The following is a 25,597-nucleotide window of genomic DNA, read 5'->3' on the forward strand; positions in this document are numbered from 1 at the left end:
AGGCCCAAACATCTGCACATATAGCCTTTCTCAGGTGGGGAAAATTGGTGATAAGGCTCTTTTATCCTGAAGGCCAAAGGAAAGCAAATGACCCCAGCTCGGAAACCAATGAGTATAAGGGAAGCACGGGAGGCCCTGCTAAGAAAAAGCACCAAGACAAAGGAATATCAGGCCTGGTCGCTGCTAATAGTCTGGAGGAACTTCCTAGATGCCTTTTGAGCGGGGTGACCCTTTCTTACTCCACATAACATGTTTTCTCAGCTCCTGACTTCCTCTGCGGTTTGTCAGCACTCTCTTTTTAGCCTAAGACTAGTTAGCAAACAAGGGAGGTTGTCATTTCCTCATCGTGAAGCTTTCTTCCTCGTGGGGCTAGAAATCTCTTTCTAGCTCCAGATTGTGAAGGCTTCCTGAGTAAGCAGCGTGTCTCCATCCCCCTCTCTAGGGGTGAATCTTGCACTCTAGAAGGAACAATGGACCTCTGGCTTTGGTCACTTTACTTCCTGCCAGGTAAGTACTATGGGGAAACACTTCAGACCTCTGAATGAGGTTTGAATTGGCCACAAGTAGAAGAGTTGCCTGGTAGCTCTAGCTCTGATGTTTCTGGATGGATTCAGTTGCAAACCAACACCTAGGGCAGGACAAGAATGGAGGCCACGTGAGGTGTTGGATGCCCTCCTCACTCATTCCCAGGGCTCTGCTAATGCTCCTTTCTCCACTCCAGACACTCTCCTGTTTCAGTCAGGTGTTAACTCTGTCACCCAGGCTGGAGTGCAGTGGTGTGATCACAGCTCACTGCAGTCTCATACTCCTGGGCTCGAGTGATCCTGTCACCCCAGACTCTCTAGTAGCTAGGACTACAAGTGCATGCCATCATGCCTAGCTAATTTTTAATTTTTTTGTAGAGTTGGGGTCTTGCTGTGTTGCCCAGGATGGTCTTGAACTTGTAGCCTTAAGTGATCCTCTTGGCTCAGCTTCACAAAGCTCTGGGATTACAGGTGTGAGCCACTGTGCCCAGCCAGGTGTTAACTCTTAAGAGTTGAAGGTGTCATCTCTCTTAAACGTATTGCCTATTATTATGGGATCTTGAAGCAAGTGTCTCCGTATTTCTTTCTTCTTACCTCTATGCTCTTTCTATAGATCTTTTTCAGTCCTAAATTTCCAACTTTCAACCCTAAATGAAAACTCTGTAATCCATTCAGTAGCTCTAATCTATTTCCTGAATTCCATATCTCAATTTACAGCTGTCTCCTGGGCAACCCCTACTTCAATATTCCACTGAGATTTGAAATGTAGCCCACCTAACCTTACCTCAAACTCCTCATTGATCACCATCCGAACCAGCTATTTCACCTGTCTGAAGTATCTCCGATCATCAGTCACAAAATGCCAGAATGGCTAATTACCACCTCTTCCCATTTATCCTCATTCAGACCTTGATCCAATCAATGGCCAAATCATGCAGTTTCTAGATCCATATCTACTGGGATAAGAAGCAGCAGCAATTGATACTAGGAAGGTAACAGAGGAAATGAACAGGAAAAGAACACACAATCCCCTCTTAACTATCTTTCCCCCTTCTTCTAACTCAGGATGCCTGCAGCACCAGATTAATTTTCCTTAACTTGACTTCTAATCACAGGATTACCTCTCCCAAGAACCTCTAATGACTTCTACTGCCTACTGAAGTCAATGTACACTCCTCCCTGTACCCCTCTTTCATACTCTGAGCCTACCACACTCCCCAACACTTTCCTAACCTCCGGCCAACAGGACTCCCCCTTGAACACAAGCCATACACTCCTGCCACCATGCCCTTGCCCATGCTGTGCCTTCTGCCAGGAACACCCTTTCTCTCACCTTCACCTTTTTTTTTTTTTTTTTTTTTTTTTTTTTTTTGAGACAGAGTCTCTCTCTGTCGCCCCAGCTGGAGTGCAGTGGCATGATCTCGTCACACTGCAACCTCCGCCTCCTGGGTTCAAGCGATTCTCCTGCCTCAGCTTCCCAAGTAGCTGGATTACAGGTGTGCGCCATCGTGCCTGGCTAAATTTTGTATTTTTAGTAGAGATGGGGTTTTGCCATGTTGGCCAGGTTGGTCTTGAACTCCTGACCTCAGATGATCCACCCATCTGGATCTCCCAGTGTGCTGGGATTATAGGCTTGAGCCACCACGCCTGGCCACCTTCACTTTTTATGGGTTCTTCAAAGTTCATCTCAAACTTCACCTCCTTCTTGTAGACATTCCTGAGGCCTCTCTTCTGAGCCTAATAGCTGCCTTGTATTATGTTTAATGTGTGTCCATCTTAATTTGGTTTATTCAGTGACAAGTTCCTTGTGGGTTGAAATGGCTTCCTATTGATGTTTGCTTTCTTTGTGATGTCTCGAGTATGAAAGAAACTCAGGTATTTGTGGAGCTGAAGATTGAAAATCTCTAAAAGTCCAGTGGAATGGAGTTTACATGAAATATCAAACACTGTGAGAGGCCGTAGGACATAGGAGGGTATGGTGGATGGTTAACTAAACTTAGGCCTGAGGAGGAAGAGGGAATTTGGTGGGGAGTGGAAGACCTAAAGACATGAAGGATCCTCAAATTGCACCACTTCAGTCTGTCTTGAGAAATACCCCCATTCTAGGTGGGCCAAAAGGGATCCCACTATGGGCCCCACCCTCCTCCAGTCATGCCCATGCCCATGCCCACGCCCACAGGGTGAGGAGTTCGCAGGCCAGGGGGATGCACATACCCCAAGCCCACACCCAACCTCACTTTTTTTGAGACAGGATCTCACTCCTGTCACCCAGGCTGGAATGCAGTGGTGCAATCACGGCTCACTGTAACCTCAGCTTCCCAGACTCAAGTGATCCTCCCACCTCAGCCTCCTGAGTAACTGGGACTACAGGCACATGCCACCACTCCTGGCTAATTTTTGTATTTTTAATAGAGATAGGGTCTCACCATGTTGCCCAGGCTGGTCTCAAACTCCTGGACTCAAGTGATCAGCCTGCTTCAGCCTCCCAAAGTGCTGGGATTACAGGCCCCAGCCACCATGCCCTTCCCAAACTCTCTCTTTTAGAACTAGAATTCCCTGTCCACATGACTGTGGGCCCCCTTTCAATGATGGTGCAAGATTCTATCCTGGGTCTTCCTCTTGAGATTGACCCCTGGCCTATAAAAGGTGGCCACAGGTGGCTATTTGGGAAGAAGGTTGGGGGGGAAGAAGACTGTACTTGCAAGCTGAGGTGTCTACTATGTATATACCAGGACCCCTGTGCTGTGGGCAGGAGGAAGGGATGAGAAGGAAGGTGGGCAGAGGCTGGGGGCAGGAAGCTTGAGGTTGTTTTCCCTGCATGGCCACGGAGTAGAGTGAACATCCAAAGAGGGTGCATTTGTCAAGCTAGGTAGTAAAGCGAATTTTATTTAACAGTTCATTAACTTGATTTATAACTTAAAAATATTCAGATATACGGTATTTGGGCCTTAATTTGTACTCCTACTCCAGGTCCTGCAAATGCTGGGGTGGGCCTCCCTAGGGCCTAGTGCATAAGGCGCAAACTGTAGGCCACTTTGCCTGGAGCCCTGTCTGGAGCTCTTTAATAAAGCAAGGCAGTGTCATGCAGTGTGAGCTTTCAAACCTTTTTACCTTGACCAATAATACATACGTACACACATACATACATACAAACATATATACATATATACATTTGATGCTGGGACCCAGCGCGCACACACACACACACACACACACACACATACACTTAAAATTTATTCTTTATTCTTTGACATGAAGATGAGTTCTAGGCTTCAGCAGTTGGGTGGATGATGGGATCATTGGAAAAGTATGTGAAGGTTTTGGAAGAGAAATCAGTTCTTTCTTGGCTGTCCTAAGTTTGGCATATATCTTACACATTCAAGTAGGGTCCGAGTGGAGATGTCAAAGGCAAGTCTGGAGCTCAGAGGTAAAACTGGAGATCATGTTTTGATGGAATCTATAGCATTAGCTATAAAAGCCATGGGAGTCAATGAGCGAGTGAAGGCAGAGAGGGAGGGAGGACAGAGAAAAGAACAGGTGCGAGGCACAGGCCCTGGGCAAGCCCAGCATGGAGAGGTGGGAGAGAAGGAGAGGAAGAACACAGGCTGACAGGGAGCCACCACTGAGGGTGTGCACTGGGGAAGCCACACCAAGGGTGTGTTTCAAGATGGGCCAGCTCCATTCTGTCAACGGCTGCTGAGAGGATGAGGGGAAATGAAGACAAAGAGGCGACCATTACATGTGGCAACAGGAGAATTTCAGTGACTTGACAAGAGCAGTTTCAGTGGAGCACTGGACACGAAATTCTGATAGGAGTGGATTGAAGAGAAATTGGGAGGTATGGAAGTGAATCTGATTTAGCAAATTTGATGACTGGTTTGAGAAAGAGAATAAAGAGGTGTGTTGGCAGGTGAAGGGGAGGCAAAGGTCAACTGAGGAGTTTTTAAAGATGGGCAAAGCCAGGCATGGAGGCTCATGCCTGCAATCCCAACACTTTGGGAGGCCGAGGTGGGTGGATCATTTGAGCTGGGATTCAAGACCAGCCTGGGCAACATGGTGAAAGCCCATCTCTACCAAAAAAAATTAGCCATGCATGGTGGCAGGCGCCTGTAATCCCATCCATCTACTCAGGAGGCTGAAGTGGGAGCCTCAATTGAGCCCAGGAAGTGGAGACTGCAGTGAGCCAAGATTGCACCACTGCACTCCAGCCTGGGCGACAGAGAAAGACCCTGGCTTAAAAAAAGAAGAAGAAGAAAAGATGGGCAATAGCAGGACATGTGTGTAAGCTATGGCAATGCTAGATGAGAAGGCCATTCTTCTCCAATAGCCAGAGAAAGAAACAGGATCATTGCAGACAAGCAGAACTAAAACAGATGCAAATGATGGACTCAGGATACAGGTGGAGGGGCTGGCCTTTGAAAGGAGATGGATACTTCATTCGTTGTGACAGGCTGCAGGCCTAGACACACCCAGGCTACTGTATTTGGAAATAAGATGCTGAGTGGGATGTTTCTCATCCTTTAAAAAAAATCCATGCCCCTTTTGATAAACATAAAAATCACAGGCCAATTCTCCTCTTCCTGAGATCTGCTCTGATTTGAGTTGACTAGGTCCTCATTTGCACTTCCACTGGAAAATCACCCCTAAGTGGATGCCAGAGTCCCTCTCCAGAGCTCCCCAGCCACCAAGGACCTATGAACCTTGACCTTATTTTGTATGGTGAAAATGTTTTCCCATTTTCCAATCATGTATTTACATCCACTTATATATTGAGAGTGATTCTTTAAGCCACATATCTCCCTCTTCCCTATCATAAGCACTGAAAATCAAGTCACCAATTTAGAGATTAATGTCACTTAGCAGCCTCTCAATAATATTACTATTGAACAGGTTAGTTCCTTTCGAAGCCTTCTCCAATTCCTCCTTTTCTTCCCCGGAATCATTTGTAAATGTTCTATAGCCCAGGATTGCAGAAATGCGAGGGCACCTGGGACACTTGTTGAAAAACATATGTTTCTAGACCATGCCACAGATAGATGTAATCACCATTCCTAAGCACAGGATCAGGTCATCTGCATTGTAGCCATTCTCCTCAGATGAGTCTCATGCACACTGTGCTACTTTAGATGCCTAAACCAGTAGCTTATATCTGTCTTTTCTGTTTTCAAAATCTGCTTTACTAAGTCTTGGGAATAGGTTAGAAGCTACCATGAACTTGAGGAGAACTAGTTTCTTTTTCTTGGGGTCTGGTCATTTTCACATCACCAGCTACTGCTTCCTTGTGGACCAGAGCTCAGCATAGCCAGTAGCTTTCCTTGCACTTCATCCATCCAGGGTCTGCACAAGGAGCTGAACAGGCAAGCCAGAGATTTACCGAAAGCTCAACCCTGGGTAGCCTGAGGCTGCTGGAGGTTGCTACATAGGTGATGACCCCATTTCTGCTATCTTCCCCCTGCCCATTTTGTACCATCTTGCTCTTGGGAAAGTGGCATTCACACCTCCTTCCTGGCTGGGTTAGTCTCATTCAAACACTTTCACGTGCTTCCACCCTCGGCGTTCAGCTTCCCACACAGGTGGGGGCTGTCTGGAAGCACAAGGTGATTCCTCCATACCTCCCTTTGATTGTATCTTTGTCTGTTGATTGACACTTTGTGACAGGTCACCTTTCCATTGCAATGTCTAGTTGTGAGGCTACCTCATGACTCGATTTCCAGTGGGTTTAAAGCTGTGCTGGGTTTTTCATGTGAGGGTTTCCATGTCAGAGTTCATGTTTTTGGCTGGTTCATCTGCCTTAGTTGGCAATTAATCAGACATGGCCTTACCCTCTTCTGTAGTCTTTACCACGTTTATGTCAGCTACACTTTTAGATCTCAACATGTTCCCGTACATCCTCCCTCTCTAACCCTCTCCACCCTCCCCAACCCCCTTTTCTGCTCCCATGATTGTTTTTACCTCTTTACCATTGTCAGAATTCTTCCCTTTGCCCAGAATGTCTTTATCCCAAAGTCTCAATCCCCACCTGTTTCCTAAGCTTTCCCTGACTCTCATTTGACTAAACTCCCTAGTGCTCTTCTTAATGCATGCCCTGTGATAAATCTCAGTATGTTTGCAAACTTCTCTCCGCCCATGGACATGCTATGTTCTCTCTCATATCCCGGCCTTTTAGGGGACTGTTTTGGCTGTTTGGAAGACTCTCTTCTCTTCCACTTCAGCCTTCCAGCCCCACCTCACCACACACACACACGCTTTACCCTATGAACTTTCTTCCCAGAAATATGCAGACACTTACGGGATCCACTTAGTTGGCAATTACTCAGGCATGGCCTTACCCTCTTCTGCAGCTGACTCAAGTGCATTAGACCTGACCTCTGTCACTCAAAGCATAAACTTTATGATGTCAGGGACTCATGAACCACATCTTTTATCCCTCCCCAGCACACATACAGTGTGTGCACACCTATGCACACATGCACACACACCCTCAACTCCCCTCCTATGTCCCCTGCCTCCATGATGAGCATCGTCACTCTCTCAGTTGCCCTCCATACCCATTCCTTCAGGTCACAACTCAGACATCACTTATTCCAGAAAGCCTTCCTCCAACCACACCACCCCCTGCAACAGCCTACATCAGGTGCCCGGGTTCGCTCCTTCCAGGGAACCCCATGCAATCTCTCTCATGGGATGTATTACACTGCTCACTGGCCATTGATTGGTATCACTCACTAAATGATTTGTTCCTGAGGGAGGGATGCCGGCTGGTTTACTGTCACAGGAAAGACATTCAATAAACGCTTGTTGAATGATTTAATAAATAGAACTGCAGATGAATGGCTGGATGGATGCGGCTGAGCGAAACCAAACTGGAAAGGAAAACCTGTTGCAACATAACCGCACCATGCTGCCAGCATCATGCTGAGGTCACATGGGGGCTATATGCTGTTTGGGGTCACCTGAGGCATATTATGTCTCCTTGGAGTGGGAGATATACTTTTGATTATCATCTCAAGGGTTTGGTGTCTGGCTCCTTATGGGTTTGGGTTCGGTGGTGAGGCCAAAGCGGAGGGTTAAATTAAGGTAACACTAGGGCATAGGATTGGGGGTGAACATAGAGCTGGCCTGAGGTTGTGGGTAGGGTTGGGGATGGGACGAGGCTGAAGTTGAGACTAAGGGTAGAAATGAGAATAAGGGTCGGGCACAGTGGCTCAATCCCAGCACTTCGGGAGGCGGAGGCAGGCAGATCACTTGAGGCCATGAGTTCGAGACCAGCTTGGGCAACATAATGAAAACCCCATCTCTACAAAAAAGACAAAAATTAGCCAAGCATGGCAGCATGCACCTGTAGTCCCTGCTACTTGGGAGGCTGAGTTGGGAGGATTGCTTGAGCCCAGGAGGTTGAGGCTGTAGTGAGTCATGATCACACCACTGCTCTCCCGCCTGGGTGACAGAGTGAGATCCTATAAGAGGGAGGGAGGGAGAGAGAGAGAGAGAGAGAAGAAAGAGAGAGAGGGAGAGGGAGGGAGGGAGGGGAAAAGAAAAGAAAAAGAGAGGAAGGAAGGAAGGAAGGAAGGAAGGAAGGAAGGAAGGAAGGAAGGAAGGAAGGAAAAGAAAGAGAGAGAGAGGGAAAGAAGGAAAGAAAAGAAAGAAAGAAGAAAAGAAAGAAAAGAAAAAGAAAAAAGAAATGAGGATAAGGCTATGGCTAAGGATAGGCTGAGGCAAGGCTAATAAAGGGGACAGGGCTGGATCTAGGGATGAATGTGAGGTTGGGCTGGGGCCTGGGCTACGGTTGGCGAGAGAGCTGGAGCTGGGAAATGGATGGGGCTGGGATATAGGTAGAGATGGGGCTCCCTCTGCATTAATCTCTTCTCCCTGCAGTATCAGGGGCCCTGAGGATCCTCCCAGAGGTAAAGGTAGAGGGAGAGCTGGGTGGATCAGTTACCATCAAGTGCCCACTTCCTGAAATGCATGTGAGGATATATCTGTGCCGGGAGATGGTTGGATCTGGAACATGTGGTACTGTGGTATCTACCACCAACTTTATCAAGGCGGAATACAAGGGCCGAGTCACTCTGAAGCAATACCCACGCAAGAATCTGTTCCTAGTGGAGGTAACACAGCTGACCGAAAGTGACAGTGGAGTCTACGCCTGTGGAGCAGGCAGGAACACAGACCGGGGGAAGACCCAGAAAGTCACCCTGAATGTCCACAGTGGTAGGTTCCTCTGCTGATTGGAGGCTCAGACTACCCAGAAAATGTTTCCACTTGGGAAGACTGGGACAGTCATCTAACTGTAACAGTCCCCTAGACTCTGACACTGTTGCCATATAAGCCACATAATGATTGAGATCCATATGAAACCTCGTAGTCAATTAACTTCATGGTCCACAGAATTTTCTACCCAACATGGATGTAAGGAACAAGATAGGCACTCTCTTTGTATTGTACATCCTACCCAGGGCATGAAGGGAATGGGGGCTTGAGATTGAGGAGATGCTCTGAGATGGAGGAAATTGGAAGCAAAGGGACATAACTATCCTATGTAATTGTCCCATGAGAAATAAAGGAAAGACACTAATTTACCCAGCCACACTTACAGGGCAATCTTATTACTCTATGACCTGATCCTTTATTTCTCTGGAATCCTGCCTTTCTCCTTTCCTCCACTGAGTTCCCCACACATATGCAGCAGTAATTTAACAGCCTAGAATCCCAATGACCTCTGCTGATCTTGCAGGGAATGTTGACTGAACTAGGGGAACCAGTATTTTCTCCAGGGAAGCCCCCAACCCAGCTCCTGTTCTGCTTCTTTCAGTGGACTCTGCCCTCATCCCCTCACTGTCATCCACTCTGGCTGAATTAGTTTCAGTTTACACCAACAGGCCTTTCCCCAAGCCTCAGTCTCCTCCTAGAGATCACCAACATATTCTGCTTCCCTCCAATAGAATACGAGCCATCATGGGAAGAGCAGCCAATGCCTGAGACTCCAAAATGGTTTCATCTGCCCTATTTGTTCCAGATGCCACCATATGCCAGTTCTTCCAAAGTCGTAATCAGAGGTCAGTTCACCACAGTGAGGGTAGGAGAGGTGGGTGAGATGCTGTGGCAGTGTGAAAATGGAGGAGGGGGTCTATGTTCAGTTCATACAGTGGCTGGCAGAGCCGAGCTGAGTCTTAGGTATGTATTCCCTGCCTTTAGAGAGGGTACATACCTCCCTGAGATCTGCTGTCCATATCCTTCAAGCCTGTCCGACAGTCAGGTCACCTGGTCCTAGCTGCAGAACTTACATATTACCACCAGGTGGCACCACAAGCAATGACGTTTGCGCTCCACTCACAAAATCTAGCTCTTTTATGAATGACTGCGGAAACCAAGACTGGGCAGACATTTCCCAGCTGGAGATCATCATGTCCTGTGCTTCCCGTAGGGCTGTCTTCTACCTGCTGGCATCTAATGATTTTTAACTTTGTTTTGCAACTAAAAGATTAAGGATGTTCATACTAATGATACCTTTACATTTTGATATCATTGTCCCGTTTTAAATGCATTTTGACATGCAATATTTCCATCATATTATCCCATACGCCGATGAAGTGGACACATTAACTGAACAATATTACACTAGGTAACCCTGCTGAGAGCCAAGAGGGATAGTGTAATTGAACAGATCGTGTAGCCAAGGTTGTGACTGATAGGTATGAGATGGGGGAGAACAAATTAGCACACAAATACAACACAAGGCAGAGTGGGAATAGAACTACAAAAAAGCTTCTCCCCCTGCTCAGAGGGGGGCAAGCTCTTCTACCTCGGAAGTCAGGGAAGGCTTCCTGGAAGAAATGGTATTTGAATTAAATATACTTGGAATTGACTAGGCCTGGATAGCATGTTAAGAAGGATTTTAGGCCATGAGGACTGCAAGAACAAAATAGTCTACATAAAACGGAAGGGTATGTTGTGGAAAGAGGTGGTGACCTAATCCTGTTGGAGAATAGAGTGTATAAAAGGAACATCACTTTTTTCCTGCTACCTCCTGCAGTTACCACACCAGCTCAAAGGACCAAGGTCCCTCCAGTCCACCACTCCTCCCCCACCACCCAAATCACCCACCGCCCTCGAGTGTCCAGAGCATCTTCAGTAGTAGGTGACAAGCCCCCAACCTTCCTGCCATCCACTACAACCTCAAAGATCTCAGCTCTAGAGAGGCTACTCAAGCCCCGGACGGCCAGCTACAACCACCACACCAGGCTGCACAGGCAGAGGTAAGAGAACACTGTCCAGGATCTAGATGTAGGCTAGAATTAGGAGATCCACTGAAATCCACTGCAATGCCCATTATTAGACACCCTCCTTGGTTTTGTCTCTAGGCCACTGTGAAATATACTACCTATGAGTATAGCTCATTAACTCATTAGCTCTCTTTTTTTTTTTTTTTTTTTTTTTGAGACAGAGTCTTGCTCTGTCGCCCAGGCTGGAGTGCAGTGGCCAGATCTCAGCTCACTGCAGGCTCCGCCTCCCGGGTTCACGCTATTCTCCCGCCTCAGCCTCCGGCGTAGCTGGGACTACAGGCACCCGCCACCTCGCCAGGCTAGTGTTTTTGTATTTTTTAGTAGAGACGGGGTTCCACCGTGTTAGCCAGGATGGTCTCGATCTCCTGACCTCGTGATCCACCCGTCTCGGCCTCCCAAAGTGCTGGGATTACAGGCTTGAGCCACCGTGCCCGGCCACACTTGTCAGTGCCCCAGCATTGATCCCGTAGCAAGTAGTGAGACCCAGCTCTTCCAGTCACTCAGATTCATTCAAATCTATTTTGATGGGGAAGAACTAAATGAGAATAAAAATAAACTTAACTATTAAACTGATAATATAAAATTACTTTCACCCATGTCCTTTTACTGTTTTAATGTGGCTCCTAGGAAATTTAAAATTACATATGTGACTCACATTTCTCCTGGACAGCACTGGTCTAAAGGCTGGGGTGCAGTCCAGGGAAGTACTGCAATATACCACTAGGGGGAAGCATTATAGCAGACTCCAAAAAAAAAAAAAAACCCCAAAAAACCCTACAATAATCAAAACTGGTTTTGCATAAGTAAGAGGACCTCCAATATCATATGGGTTCTATAGGTAGGAGAAACTGGGGTCATGAGAACCAAGTGGTTTCAAATAGAACCAGAACTCCTGATTCCTAACCTATTAGTAGGGAAAACATCAAGTCCAACCAGCATTTTCTTACTCTCTACTATGTGGCGGGCATTGTGCTATGTTCTGAAGATACAAGAAGATGACAATATGCAATATCCAGATCTTATTAACATAAGTCTGACTGTGATAAAGACTGAAACAGGCATGACCACAGAATTGGAAACCCAAAGCGCGCACACACACACACACACACACACACACACAAAGTCTGGCTTACCATAATTAGGAAGAAAAGAGGACTTACACAATGTCCTTTAAGAAAAGTAAGATTTCAATATGCAGAGAAAATTGAGGGGAGAACTTCTAGGCAGAAGGAGCACTATGAGAAAAACATCCTTTTCCCCACCATTATAAGGAACTAGCCCAGTCAATATCTGCAATAATCTCGTGAAGAAACTGACGTGCTGAACATTGGAAGGTGCGTTAAATTCCTTATATCCACTCATTTCATCCTCATAACAGTTCTGCGAAATAGATTTTACTATACCTATTTACGAAGAGATATAAGGCTCAGAGAGATTAGGAGACTCATTCAAGATCACACAACCAGTAAAAGGCAGAATATGAATTTGAATTCAAGTTTCGTGACTCCACAGGCAAGTCTTTTTGAGCGGGCAGTGGAGTGAATTCTGTTAACAAAAGGACCGGAACCTGTAAGTCATCTCCAAAAACGTTGGCCACACAGGAGCACGCCCTGAACCTACCTCCTTTAATAATCTCTTCCTCCCTCTCTACCTTTCCTTCCCTCCCCAGAGCATTGGACTATGGCTCACGGTCTGGGAGGGAAGGCCAAGGATTTTACATTCTGATCTCGACCATCCTGGGCCTTTTCCTGCTGGCACTTCTGGGGCTGGTGGTGAAAAGCGCTGTTGAAAGGAGGAAAGGTGAGCGGCTGGGCTGGGGGCTTGGGGAGGGAGTCCTGAGCTGCCCAAAGAGCCCAGAGCATTCGGAACCCTCTTTTGAACTTCCATGGGAAACTCAGAGAGCTTTTGATGAGCAGCCTGGGGTGTAAGGAAGTGGAGGCCCCTGGTCTGAGGAGGAGAGCGGCCTGGGCCCTTTGGTCTTCAGGACAGGGCGAGGCGGTGCCTCGTACATTCCCCACGCTTGGAGCATCTCCAGGTCAGACACTGCCAAGCCCGAGGGAAGAGGCAGCCTTTCGTTTGGGGAAGGTAGTACGGGCCTCTGATGCCATTTTCCTCCCTCTTCCTGTGACTTTGCGGGGAAGCCCTCTCCAGGCGGGCCCGCCGACTGGCCGTGATGATGCGCGTCCTGGAGAGCTCCCAGAGGACCCGCGGGTCGCGGCTACCACGCTCCCAAAACAACATCTACAGCGCCTGCCCGCGGCGCGCTGGTGGGGCGGACGCTGCAGGTGAGCGGCCGGGCGGGCCACGGGGAGAAGCGGAAAGAGTGCCCTGGCTCCGGGAAGGCCGGAAGCATCGGGGCGCGCTCCTAGGCGCCAGGGCTTCCCACAGGGTGGAGCTGGGTGTGGGGACGGGGATGGAGCTGGGGGCGGTAGCACGAGAGTGGGGCGGGAGCCTCGGCCACCGTCTCACCCCGCCCTCGCTGTTCCCTAGGCAAGGGGGAGGCCCCCGTTCCGGGTCCCGGAGCGCCGTTGCCCCCCGCCCCGCTGCAGGTAAGCTCTGCTCCTTCTGGGATTGGCAGCCGCGGCCCGACTGGGCGGCCCCAGCCCTGGGCTGGGACCCGAGTGCGGCTTCCCGCGCCGCCCCCGCGATCCGGAGAGCGGGTTTCCCAGCAGCTCCTGGGCCCTGAGCCCAACAAGTTGTTTTAGTTTCGTCCTTCTTTGGTGTCGGGAGGTTGAATACCAGGAACTGTGGAAGACCTGGTTCCGTGGCTTCTAGCCAAGCAGTTGTCATGGGATACGTGCGTGCTGGATGCCGCTGGCTTAGCAGAGAATGATAGGTGGCAGCTCTACAGTTATGTGAAAGGCTTTCTCGTGGAGGAGATTAGATTTCTAGGAGGTCCTAGGGAGGTGGAAGCTACCTAGACAGTTTCACCTTCCTGTGCGCGAGAACTTTCTAGTAAACTTTCGAAGGTGAGAGGAAGTAATTTACGCTTCACTGGAGGCGGTTAGTCCTGGTCTAGAGGAGACTTGGGAGAGATGTAGACAAGGTTCAACACATTGAGTGAGGAGGATTCATCTTTAAATCTAGAGTGGACGGAGGGCACTCGCGTTTCCATTCATGGCCACTGATGGTTGGGTGGAAAGCCTTTGTACATTCATCTTTGTTTAAGAATTGGGATAAGAAAGCTTTTTATTCTCTAAAGCAGCCTGCAGTGTCCAAAACACGCAGAACCCAGAATAAAGTTTTTTTTAAAAGGGTGTGGTAAAATCCCTGGTTTTTTTTTTTCTTTAAAAATAATTTATTTGATTCTGATTACAAAATACAGGTGAGGAGCACGGGCAATGCCTGTAACCCCTTGGTCACACATCTTCCCAGTCTATGCTGCTGTAAATACCCATTGTACAACAGCAAGCTCGTGTTGTCCCCAAGCGCTTGCACATTCTAACAGCTGCAGAGTTATATGACCAGGTGGAAAGTTAAACGGATGCTCCACTCACAAGGTAGGGCCCCTCCAATTAGTCTTCCGGCTCCCTTTTGCTAATAGTAACTGGTTGCTCTTCCTATTGGTCATAGATAAATTACACCTGCACAATTCTCCGCGTGCTTTCAAGTAACCTCAGAAAGCAGTGACTAAGCCCCTTTCCTTGCTTCCAGCTTCCTATGTCCCAGGCTGCCTGTGGTACCTGGACTGCTGCTGCCCCTAAGTCCGGCACATTCCAGGGCCACGATGGAGGAAGGGCAGGCCAGGCCAAGCATGAGGAATTAACTGTCTTTATTGGGCTCAGACCAGGAGTCCGTGGGTCTTGATGACCACTGTATGTCAGTTTTCTTCTCCACCTTCTCGGCCTGTTTTCGTAGCTTCATGAGCTGTTTCTTCTTCCGGTAGTGAATCTTGACCTTCTCCTTCCTCTTCTCCTCCAGCGTGGCTGTCATTGCCTGGTACTTCCAGCCAACCTCGTGAGCCAGGGGTCCCAGATAGGCAAACTTTCTTGTGAGCTTCATACGCACGACCTTGAGGGCAGCAGGAACCACCATCCGCTTTTTCTTGTTGTGGGGTGGTGGGACGCCGTCAAACACCTTGAGGCGGTCCGAGGCGGCCTGGCCTCACTTGGTCTCCTAGGACAGCAAGCTTTGCACGGTCTGCCAGACGATGCGACTGGGGGCTGGAAAGTGGTAGGGGCCTGGGGAAGGGTTGGTGTTCATCCACTTGCAGGAGAAAGCCAAGTACTTCAACTTGTTTCTGTAGAAATTGCCAGAAATGTTGATGCCCTCGCAGCGTATGACCACCACCTTCCGGCCCAGCAGTACCTAGTTAGCCACGATGGCCGCCAGGGGTTCCAGGAAATGGCCTCGACCATCAGGCACCAGGACCTGCACTTCCGCCATCTTTGGCAGCCGCCTGGGAAAAGAAAATCCCTGTTTTAATTCGAGTGTAGACTAACCTAATGCAGCAAGACTCCAAAAGATAGGGCCCACACGGTGGAATCCTACTTCCCCCTCCCCAAGTAAAGGCTCAGAGACAGAGGGACAGGAAGAGGTGGCCTGAGCCAGTGAGACAAAAGGTCGTCTCGGGACTGAAATTCCCTTCCGTCTGGTTGCTGCACCATCCTCTGGAGTCTTACCAGCTCCATGGTCAGTACTCAGGCACCAGGACGGTGTGCACGTCCCAGCTTACAGGAGGGAGGAAGAGAATGCTGCTTCTTAAGCCCATGACCCTGACTTTTCCCACCATTTCCAGTTGCATCCTACAGGCTGAAACTTAACCATGTAGTGACCCTCCCTTCAGGCAGGCTGAGAAATTTAATCCCCAGCTGGTCAATCGTGGGCCTGGCTACAAAGGGGACAGTAGTACCCAGCAACAAGAGGCAGTTCTGTGCAGTCCCCTCCGGCTTCTCCAACTTACCCTTCCCCACCCCCGCTAGAGAAGGTTCACACCTGCATGGCAGTGTTCAGCAGCCTGAACATAGTAGGCATTCAGTAAGTACTCATTGAAAGGAACTTCGGTATATTTGGTACTTTACTAAAGAGGGAAGCAGCAGCAGCTTGCTTCAGAAATATGTGCACAAGGTCCTAGTACCTATGTATTGACTGTTGAGCTGGCAAGACTCCAGAGGATGGTGCAGCAACCAGTCCGAGGGACAGACAGGCGCAACACCGTCTGTCTAATCCATCTTTCCAGCAGCCCTTTTCTCTAAAACTGCCCTATGACCACACAGACCCTCACCTGGGCCTGCACCTTGTTCCAAGCTGACCCTGCCTTTTTACTTGAAACTCTCATTCCCACTATTAGGGGCAAAAAAACTTGATGGAACAAATTTACAACAAGGTGCCTATGCTTAATGACTCATTATTATAGCCTTTAATAATGGGGAGCATTTCCATTTCTTAAGCCAAATAAGTTAATCTCAAATTATAAACTATAACAGGCAGTGAAAGATAAATTTTGGGGTTTTTTTAAAGCAAATCTAAAACCCCCTCTATTATCAGACAAAGAAAGTTAATTAAAACATAATAGAAGAGATAGTGTGAGAAACTAACAAAGGGCTTACTTACTTTTTTCAAAGTTCATTTAATTTAACAAAAACAAAAAACCATGTCATACATCAAGGATTCCCTCTGCCTCATCCTCTTCCCCATCCTCTGTCTCATCCTCTTCCCCATCCTCTGCCTCATCCTCTTCCCCATCCTCAGCCTCATCTTCTTCCCCATCCTCAGCTTCTTCTTTGGCCTCTAAAGGAAGCTCGAATATTACTGCCTTCCTTCTCACCCTGGAAACTTCATCTTGATCATCTCTCTTTTTTCTCTGTGTCACCTCCAACTTCATGTATCGTTTCTCCTATTGTTATGTGCTGGTTAATTTGCTTCAGGTTGACATCTTGAGCTGTTCTGGGATCCAGGTCTTTCTTGACCGGTGTTACATCATCTAAGTGGAGTGCTACCTGCATGTGCTTTTTAGCTCTTTCATTGATTACTTGACTGAGTTTCATCCTCACTGACATTTACACCAGGACCATCTAATTTTGTTTCTTAGTTTTCTTTGCTCTCACTGTTACTTTTCTTCTCAACCTTCTCTTTTTTTTTTCTTTTCTGTTTTGTGACTTCCTACTTCCTTGACTGATGGAAGACGTATTTTCAAAGCAAGCTGCTGCTGCTACTTCCCTCTAGTAAAGTACAAAATATATAAAAGTTTCTTTCAATGAGTGCTTCCTGAATGCCTGCTATATTCAGGCTGCTGGAAGTCTAATTCCCAGAGCTTGTGTTTAAATACATAACTGTCCACCTTGTGACCTTCTTCAGTGGATGCAATAGTAACTATGCCATGTGGGGGTCATTGGCACAATCCTGTCCTCTAAGAACTGACCATCCTCAAGGTGGATGATCCCGAAGTTTCCCTCTGGGGAAGAGGAGCACCAGTGTGCCCTGTGGGCTGCCATCTTATCCCCTTCACCACCCATCACCTTCCTGAATGCGCTGTCACAACGCCACATCACAGCGTATCTGAGCCCTTACAGAGGTGCCGAGGGTGACTCACTCTACTTCTGAATAACTCCCTAAGAAGATGCATGTTTATTCCATAAGTCACAGCATCTTATCCCCGAGGGGATACTCCTCTGGCAGCTGGGTCTCTTTCAGGCCCATGCTTAGCCACATGATTTTACTCTGAGCCCTATTTAAGGCATTTCCTGCCCACGTTAGGTCTCAGTGTTTTCCAGTTATCTCGGGTGAGGCACTACCCTGAAAATCCCCAGGGCTGCTCCACTTGATGGAGCTGAGCCATCTCTGTGTCTTTGCCTTCTGGAACTCAGCAGCCATGCCCATGCTCCATTGCCCGCTATGAAAATCCACCTGGGAAGATATTAAAATCACCCTACCCAGATCCAGTGATGCTTCTTTCATTGTCCCCAGGTGTCTGAATCTCCCTGGTTCCATGCCCCATCTCTGAAGACCAGCTGTGAATATGTGAGCCTCTACCACCAGCCTGCCACCCAGATGGAGGACAGTAATTCAAACGACTACATCAATGTTCCTGCCTGACAACTCCCCAGCTGTCCCCCAACCTCAGGCTCAAACTGTGGTGCCAAGGAGTCTTGTCTGTCTGCCGATATCCAATACCTGCTTCGTGTGTTCTTACAGCCCTCGTCACTTCCCATGCCCCATCTTGACTCCCGTCCCCATCTATCTGTGCCCTGAGCATGGCTCTGCCCTCAGGTCCTCTCGCACAGCTTGGCAGCCTCCTGTAGTTGACAGGTAAGCTGTAGACATGCAGAGCAATTGTCCCAATGCCACTTGCTTCCTTTCCAATCTAACAGGCTGTGGGATTTGCAGAGCATTTCTTCCATGTTTTTGACCACCAGGTTGTTGCTGCCCAGACTCTAGATCGCATGGCATCAGGCTGGGACAGAGGCATAGCTATTGTCTTGGGTATCCTTCCCAGGCTTGGGTCTTACACAAATAGAAGGCTGTTGCTCTGAGTTATGTGACATGCCTCAGCCCCATGGACTAGGCAGGTGTCTAGTATAAAAACATTCCCGGAAACGCCTTTGCCCTGATCCAGAAGTTAGCACTTCTAGTGAACGTCTACTTATCTCAAGTTCTATGCTGAAGGCAATTTATCTTGATGTGATGATGTATTCTAAATTTCAGAACCAAGCTTGAGTGAGATATGCATATGTATCCATAAACTCTCTTTACTTTGTCTCCATCACTTGATGCACGTAAGTGCCCTGACCTCAGCATCTCCCCTCAAAAAAAAAAAAAAGTATTTGTCATCTCTTTATCTTTCTTCCATAACCTGACACTGATGTTTGTGCACTTACCTTAACTTTGGTCTATTTTAGTCATCCAAAACTATTACATTTCTTGGTTTTCACAAATGTTGCCCATTTCTTAGGCAGTTCCAGACAATGTATAGCAAGGTGGCGAAGGAAAGCAACAAGAAATTTCTGGGTGGCCAGGCCTCTGCAATAGCACTTATGTCACGGAAGAAGAGATATTCCACCTCCTACATATACTATTTGTCTAAGTTTTTGGAACAAGGTCATAGTCAGACATTATATCTTTAGATTGATGTCGACCACAAAGTTCAGCCAGAGCTTGAGGCTAGATGCTGAGCTTTGTGCTGGGAAGAAGGCCTCTTCTGGCTATACTGTACAGTCTCACTGGGCATTCATCCAGAAATAGAGAAGAAAGGCTGCCAGACTTGAGTTGTGTTGTCTTTTATTAGCAGGGAATGTCATCACAGATTGGACGGTACATCCAGGTGCAATGTCACCATCAGCAAGGTCAGCTTGACACTCAAGTGGCACATTAGGGAAGAATGACTAGGACCAAAAAAAAAGGAGGCACCAAGGGAAAGGGATGATGGGGTAGGTTGGTGAGTGTGGGTGGGAAATGAACTGTTTAGTGAGGATCTGCTTTGTGCTGGGCACTTTAATCCACATTTTATCATTTGCTTTTCAAACCGATGCAACTTACCCCCACCCCAATGCTCTGTCCCTGCAGATATCAGAAGACAGTGTGATTTTCACACTCTAGAGTTCAGTTTTACATCCCATCATCCCTCTCTGTTTTTTAACAATCCAAAGACAGACCAAAAAAACCACCACAGTTTATTAAGTACTTACTGAGCACCCATCCACTGCCCCACACTGTGGCAAGGATTGTGAGGGGTAAAGAAGCATGGGGCACAATATTCTGCTGCCTTCATGTAACTTACAGTCTCACAAATAAATAGAACTTCAGTTGAAATACTGACATTAATTAAATAGAGTTGTAATAAATACAGAAATCTTCTTTGTAGACTCTTCACAGCATCCAGAGGCACCTTCCCTAACTGTCACTGGGGCTGCTTAAAGAATGACTTCTTTGACAATAATCCTGGGCCAAAAATGGGACCCGTGGCCAAGGGTATGAAGTATCCAGTGAACAGCATAGGAAGGGAGACTGTTTGAAATGACACAGGGAAGGAACTGGTGGGGGAAGGGGGGTCCTGCTCTAGACATTCAGAGCTTGTAGAATTGCTGCATCCAGGTCAGAAGAATGTCCACTTCCCCAAGAGCTTTGGTCAGAGCTGCTTCTATGTCCAACTAAAGGGAAAAGAGAGTTGAAGGTCAACCATGTTAGCTATGAGAATAGTCTTTCTTCCAACTCGCCATGCCTAAAATAGACCTGACTCCAATCCATGGGATGGGTCACATTTGGGATGGCCTCTGATGAGCTCACCTGCTTGTCACTTTTCCTCCATCTACATGTGTTTGTCTGCTTCAGGGGTGAGGACAAACAGGCTAGTGAGTATCAGTGGGCAAGGAACAAGGAAAAGGCACATGGCACCCCTAACAACAGGAATCACAAACTCCAGTATAAGGTGGATGTGTCCCACCACCTGAATCCACTGCACAGGTGAAATGAGCCCAGGTGGCCAGTCTCCATCAGATGTTATTGCTCTTCACCATTTATTTACAGGCTGATGCATCTCTTCCTCAAATAAAAAGTGATCAAAATCATTTATGTTCTGAGGGGAGCTGGGGATGAAATTTGGGTTTTCTTTGTTGTCATAATTTTGGAAAAGCAAATATTTTTCTTTGTTGTCATAATTTTGGAAAAGCAAATATAATTTCCTGTAATTGTTTTTCACAACTAGACCAGTTGAGCATCGTGGAAAATACGGGGTAGGGGTGGGGTGTCTCCCTCTCTTCTGACTTCAGTTGCCCAGCTCAAGTACCTACAAAACACAGGGAAATTTCCTCTAGCAAAATTATCTTGTAGGAAAATATAAAAGCACTTTAACTTGAAAACTGGAAGAAAAAAGACCACTTAGTTTATGATGCTTCTGCAAATATACCTGTGCTCCTGCTAAGTCAGGGGGGCTTTGGGGCAAAGCGGATGGCGTCCCCTGCTTTACATTCTGCATTGGGTCTCTGAAGCGCCCTCATGTGATGGTTCAGAATAGTCTATTCTACTGGATGGGCAAGCTCTCAGCTCTTGGCCTTACCTGTTTGAATGCTCTCCGGAATAGCAGAAACCGCCTGTGTGCACTGTCTCTGATGGAAAACATCTCATTTTCCTGCTGCATAACATGGGAAAAGAAGTTGTGCCAAGTTTTAGGTAGGAGCAGATGCAAGCTCCCTTCACTTTTCCCTCTCACTTTTCCCAAAAGCCTGAGAGCCCAAGGCTGAATCCTGCATCTCCAAGGTAGCTAATTCCAAACTCCCACCTTGTGAAAGGGGCTGCCTCCTTTAATTCTTGCAGCAATCCTGCCAGGCAGGAGTGATCATCCCCATTTTACAGATAACAAACAGAAGCCCAGGAAGGTGGAGGTCTTTGCAGAGGGTCACCCAGCAGATTGGAAGCAGACCTAGACTTGAACCCAGAGTTGCCAGTATCCAGAGCCTGTGCTACTCACACTGGGTTGCAGTTGTGACACGATGAGAACAAAGTTGTTGGCCAGAGTAGAGAATGACTTCAGAGTCCTGACTTCAAATGTTCTATTGTGGTAGTTTTTGAAAACAGTTTTCAAGTAGAACTCCAGCAGGGTGTGGACAAGGTAACAGCTCTCAGCATCCTGGGGAAGGTCTGGGTCACTGCTGAGCCAAGGCCTCTGGCCACCCTGACCCCCTGAAGGAGCAACCCACATGCCACCCAAGGCAAGATAAGCACAGCAGAGACAGGGATCTTCTAGGAGGTGATGACGAACCTAAGATCTGTAGGAGCCTTCAGGGGGCATGGAGAATAGCATCTTTGTTTGACAGGAGGAACCAAGACCCAGGGAGATAAATGACCTGCCCCAGGTCACACAGTCAGTCAGTGGCAGACACAACCTAGCTCCCAGGATTCCTGACTGCCCATCTGGTTAATATTCCCTTTCTTCTATGCCGCATGGTCTCTTTAGCAGCTATGGGGATGTGATGGACCCTGAAAGGGGCTTGAACTTGGACTTGGTGATAGAGAGTTGGCTGGAAAATGACTGAGAACAGAAGAAATGAGGAGAAACTAATATCTTTGGACACAGCAATTGCACTCTAACCCCCTCAAGCTCCTGAAGTGCCACATCTTTCAGGGCTCAGGGCTCCGCAGGTTTGTGCCCACGATGGGTGATGAGAAGATGGTGACCCATCCTTGATAACATACTCTACCTGATCATGATGAAAGAAAGGATAAATCCTTTTGTTAGGTATTATTTTAAGTCATGAGCTCACTTCGCAAACAGAAAGAAAAGTTGTCTCTGGGTTAGGGGTCAGCATAGAAACCAGCTCGGCAAATATGTGTTGCTTCCCTAGACCCCTAAATCTATTCAGTCTGTGAGATACCAAAAGCCAGATGGACCAAAGGAGGACCCAGGAAAATGGACACAGAGAAAAGGATGAAAATGGAAGAGGGGATGTGAACCTGAATAGATGCCCATTGGGCCTACAGAAGTAAAAGAGAAATATATAATTCTCTGGCTAAATGGAGAAAGATGTTTACAAGCCTCCACCCTCCCCATCTCCCAGTACCACTGCACACACATACCACATAGCAATAACCCCAGACACTGACTTCCCTGGCTCACAGCCTAGCCCTGTCCTGTGTAAGGTCAGTCCAGGGAAGAAGTGAAGGGCTTTCATCAACCTTCCCTAAGAAAACCTTGCACTCCCACCCACACACAGTAGACCAGACCCACAGAGGGTGGTGTCCCCGAGGTCTGATTACCGAGACATTCTGCAGAACCTCCTGCTGCAGCAGCCGGACACTCCTGATGTTATCCTGAGCTTGCTTTGCAAACAGAAAGAAAAGACGTCTCCAGGTTAGGGATCAGCATAGAAACCAACTCTGCAAATATGTGCTGCTTCCCTAGACCCCTAAATCTATCCAGTCTGTGAGATCTCAAAGGCCAGAGGGACCAAAGGAGGACCCAGGAAGGGCTGGGCTGAACTGGCCCATGGGGAGGGGAGACAAGGTTGCAGCCATGAAAATAACTAAGCTTGGCCCCCCAGGAGCAAATGGAGTCCCAGGAGTTCTTATTCTTAGAGCCTGAACACAGATTTGATAAGGAAGCAGTTTGATGCCTCTGGTCATTTGATATGGGAGGAAATAAGCCTATCTGCTTTAAGAACCACTACAGACAGGATTTGGGCTCCATATTGAACATGGTGAGGAAGCAGGACGTGAGGGAGGACAGCCTGCATGCCAGAACTGCCTCTTGCCCTTGGAGCTTCCTCCACAGCCCAGCCACTCATTCCAGTTCTCAGATTTAGAGCCAAAGACTCCATTCGGGATGAAGCCTGGATGAATCTAGCTCTCTTCATGGTTTCCCCTGGGCTCTGTTTATTTCACTGGAGGCTGCTCACATTTTTTCTGAGCCCCAGTTTCCTCATGTGTAAACGGGGCTTGTGGTGCCTTCTGACCTCACAGAGTTATCACATAGGATACTGGAAACTGATTAGGAAGCTGCGAAGGACTCAAGAATCATAAAATAGCTTCCCCCCACCCCACCAGCCCACTGCCCCTGGGAACCCCCACGGCTGAGTCCAGAACAGCTCTTTACTCACCACAGTGTCTTTCACAGCCCAGAAGGCTTCCCACAGTTTCTGGGGAACAACCCCCTTCACTTGGCAGGGCCCAAATTGGAATTCTCGGCCCTGGGCCCCTGGCACCTGGCTCCAGAGAAGCAAGATAAGACCCAGGCAAGGGAGCACAGCCATCTGCATTTGGGAGACCGTCACCAGCAAAGGAGGGCAGAAGGGTCTGCTGAAAGAAAGGGAGGCAGCCTGTGAGGCCGGCCCTGTGACCCAGAGTGACATACCCTGGGAAAATGCTTTGAGGGTCTCCCCAGGCCAATCCCGGGGGCTCTCCAATGGGAAAGTTGAGACTATTGCAAACTGGCAGCCTTGCTAGGGTGCCTGAGGGTGAAGCAGGGGTCTTCCTGCCCCTCAGACTTAAGGCTGCTGGTCTTACCATCAGTCTACCTGCTCTTCCCCACCTTGCCCATCCATACCCACATGCTCTGCACCTCCTCCTTCTCCATTGCAGTTCTCTCTAGCCTCCAACCTACGAGTCGGAATTTGACCCTGAAGAGTGGAGAAATGGGAGGTTCTAATGTGCCTCGTCTGGGGAGCCCAAACCTAGGAGAACAAAGAGCTGAACTAGACATGTGCTTGTCCAAGTTCTGCCCTGAAGTCACTAGGCACACATAGACAGGCAGGTCTTTTTCTCCTCCCCAGGAGATGGCTGTCCCTCACTCCTCATCACAAGGGAGCAAGGGGTTAATCCTGGTCCCAGGGAGGGACACAGAGGGCAGGTCAGGGTCATACACAGACTCTGCCACCTCCACTAACCACTCATTCTTGAGTCTAAGAATTCACTTTTTTTAGTAACCAAATAAGAGAGAGGCGTCAAATTTCCCAATGAATCTTCTCTAAAGCCTTCCTCTGAAGTGCCAGTTGGGAAGGACTGTGTGAAGAGCCTCCAAGCTGGGGAACTTAATGCCATTATGTATTTATCATAACTGATTCAGAGAATGTCTTTCCACCTGCCTTCTTTGCCCTTTGCTCTTTCCCTCCCTCTCTCCCTCCCTCCCTCCTTACCTTTCTTTCTTCCTTCCTTCCTTCCTCTCTGGCTCCCTCCCTTTCTCACTTTCTCCCTTTCTTTTGTGCTTCTTTACACAATCATTTAAGAACCTTTCTTACTCCAGGCACTGGTCTGACACCTAAAGAAACTGCCTCCCACCCCTACACCGGGAGGAAGACCAGAGAAGACCTGGTTCTGCTGGCACCTGGGCTAGGGAGGTGGCCACCCCTGGGTTATGGATCACGGGGGACAGGGGCTGTGCTTCAGCATCTCTCACAATGTCTTTTCATTTCTGTTCTTTCAAACTCCACAGGCTTTTTTTTTTTTTTTTTTTTTTTTTTTTTTTTTTTTTTTTTTTTTTTACAGGATTTCACTCTGTCACCCAGGCTGGAGTCAGTGGCACGATCTCGGCTCATTGCAACCTCTGCCTACCAGGTTCAAGTGATGCTCATGCCTCAGTCTCCCAAGTAGCTGGGATTTTTGTATCTGAAAATATCGAAAACACATGCCCAGCTAATTTTTTTTTTTTTTTTGTATTTTTAGTAGAGACAGGGTTTCACCATGCTGTCCAGGCTGGTCTCGAGCTCCTGACCTTAAATTATCTGCCCACCTCAGCCTCCCAAAGTGTTGGGATTACAGGCATGAGCCACCGCACCTAGCTAAACTCCACAGGCTTTGCAGCCTTTGTTGAAAATTCATCTCTCAGTCTCGTGTTCCTCCTGGCCTTCCTCCCAAGCAGCCTCGATTCTTCTTGGTGTTAAATTGGCAAAAGCAGCTCCTCATCACAGTCATGTCTTGTCCCTACATCAACACTCAAAAAATTGACTTCCGCTGTCTCCGCCTTGACCCCCTTTCACAAATAAAGCAGAGGTCTAGTCCTTCAAAGAAAAGTACCTGAGAATCCCCATGCTCACCTCTGGTCCTGTAAGTGATGCTTGCAGAAAAGAAAAGTTGGACAGGCACCCTCACCATTCATCAATCAGAGGCGTAGCTGTGGGTGGAAGGTTCCTGTCCCAGCTGTGAAGTCGTTTCGGAAGTAAATGTTTGCAGGCAAGCAAGGCTTTGTGGAGATTTGGGCATATATATGGGGGCTGAGGGGGGAGGGGTGGAGGAAAAAGAGGGAGGTGGAGAAAGGGAAATTGGTCATGCTTTCCTAGCAAATTACTTCATTGCCTAGTCACCCATCACTTTAAGACAATAGGGCGATGGGGAAAGCAGCCCCTGAGGTGAGATGAGACCTGGGTC

General features: G+C 48.0%; 2 protein-coding genes and 1 pseudogene across 7 annotated transcripts; 1 reads left to right on the plus strand and 2 right to left on the minus strand.

Annotated features, from left to right (window-relative positions):
* The first annotated feature begins 217 nt into the window (after positions 1-217).
* Positions 218-19,555, plus strand: FCMR (Fc mu receptor). 3 transcript variants are annotated; one of them, XM_017880881.1, is made up of 8 exons: positions 218-507; positions 8,400-8,735; positions 9,467-9,580; positions 10,558-10,780; positions 12,477-12,607; positions 12,949-13,092; positions 13,298-13,356; positions 17,714-19,555. In XM_017880881.1, exons 1-8 carry the CDS (start codon positions 471-473, stop codon positions 17,840-17,842), a joined length of 1,173 nt encoding a protein of 390 aa, XP_017736370.1. In that variant the 5' UTR covers positions 218-470; the 3' UTR covers positions 17,843-19,555. The 3 variants fall into 3 exon arrangements, with proteins under 3 accessions (XP_017736370.1, XP_017736371.1, XP_017736372.1); XM_017880882.1 differs by lacking the exon at positions 13,298-13,356 and having other exon boundaries at positions 17,714-17,811; XM_017880883.1 differs by lacking the exon at positions 8,400-8,735 and having other exon boundaries at positions 301-507.
* Positions 13,364-16,452, minus strand: LOC108535142 (60S ribosomal protein L13a pseudogene; annotated as a pseudogene).
* On the minus strand, positions 19,008-25,408 carry IL24 (interleukin 24). 4 transcript variants are annotated; one of them, XM_017880885.1, is made up of 7 exons: positions 25,267-25,408; positions 25,008-25,153; positions 23,335-23,530; positions 22,496-22,558; positions 21,210-21,368; positions 20,799-20,873; positions 19,008-19,893 (listed from the first exon to the last, which is right to left on the minus strand). In XM_017880885.1, the coding sequence occupies exons 2-7, from the start codon at positions 25,049-25,051 to the stop codon at positions 19,810-19,812; spliced, it is 621 nt and encodes a 206-aa protein (XP_017736374.1). In that variant the 5' UTR covers positions 25,052-25,153; positions 25,267-25,408; the 3' UTR covers positions 19,008-19,809. The 4 variants fall into 4 exon arrangements, with proteins under 4 accessions (XP_017736374.1, XP_017736373.1, XP_017736375.1 ...); XM_017880884.1 differs by having other exon boundaries at positions 23,335-23,533; XM_017880886.1 differs by lacking the exon at positions 21,210-21,368 and having other exon boundaries at positions 23,335-23,533.
* Between the last annotated feature and the right edge of the window lie 189 nt (positions 25,409-25,597).

The sequence above is a fragment of the Rhinopithecus bieti genome, unplaced genomic scaffold (genome assembly GCF_001698545.2).
Source record: "Rhinopithecus bieti isolate Rb0 unplaced genomic scaffold, ASM169854v2 scaffold_12049, whole genome shotgun sequence".
In the NCBI taxonomy this organism is placed as follows: domain Eukaryota; kingdom Metazoa; phylum Chordata; class Mammalia; order Primates; family Cercopithecidae; genus Rhinopithecus; species Rhinopithecus bieti.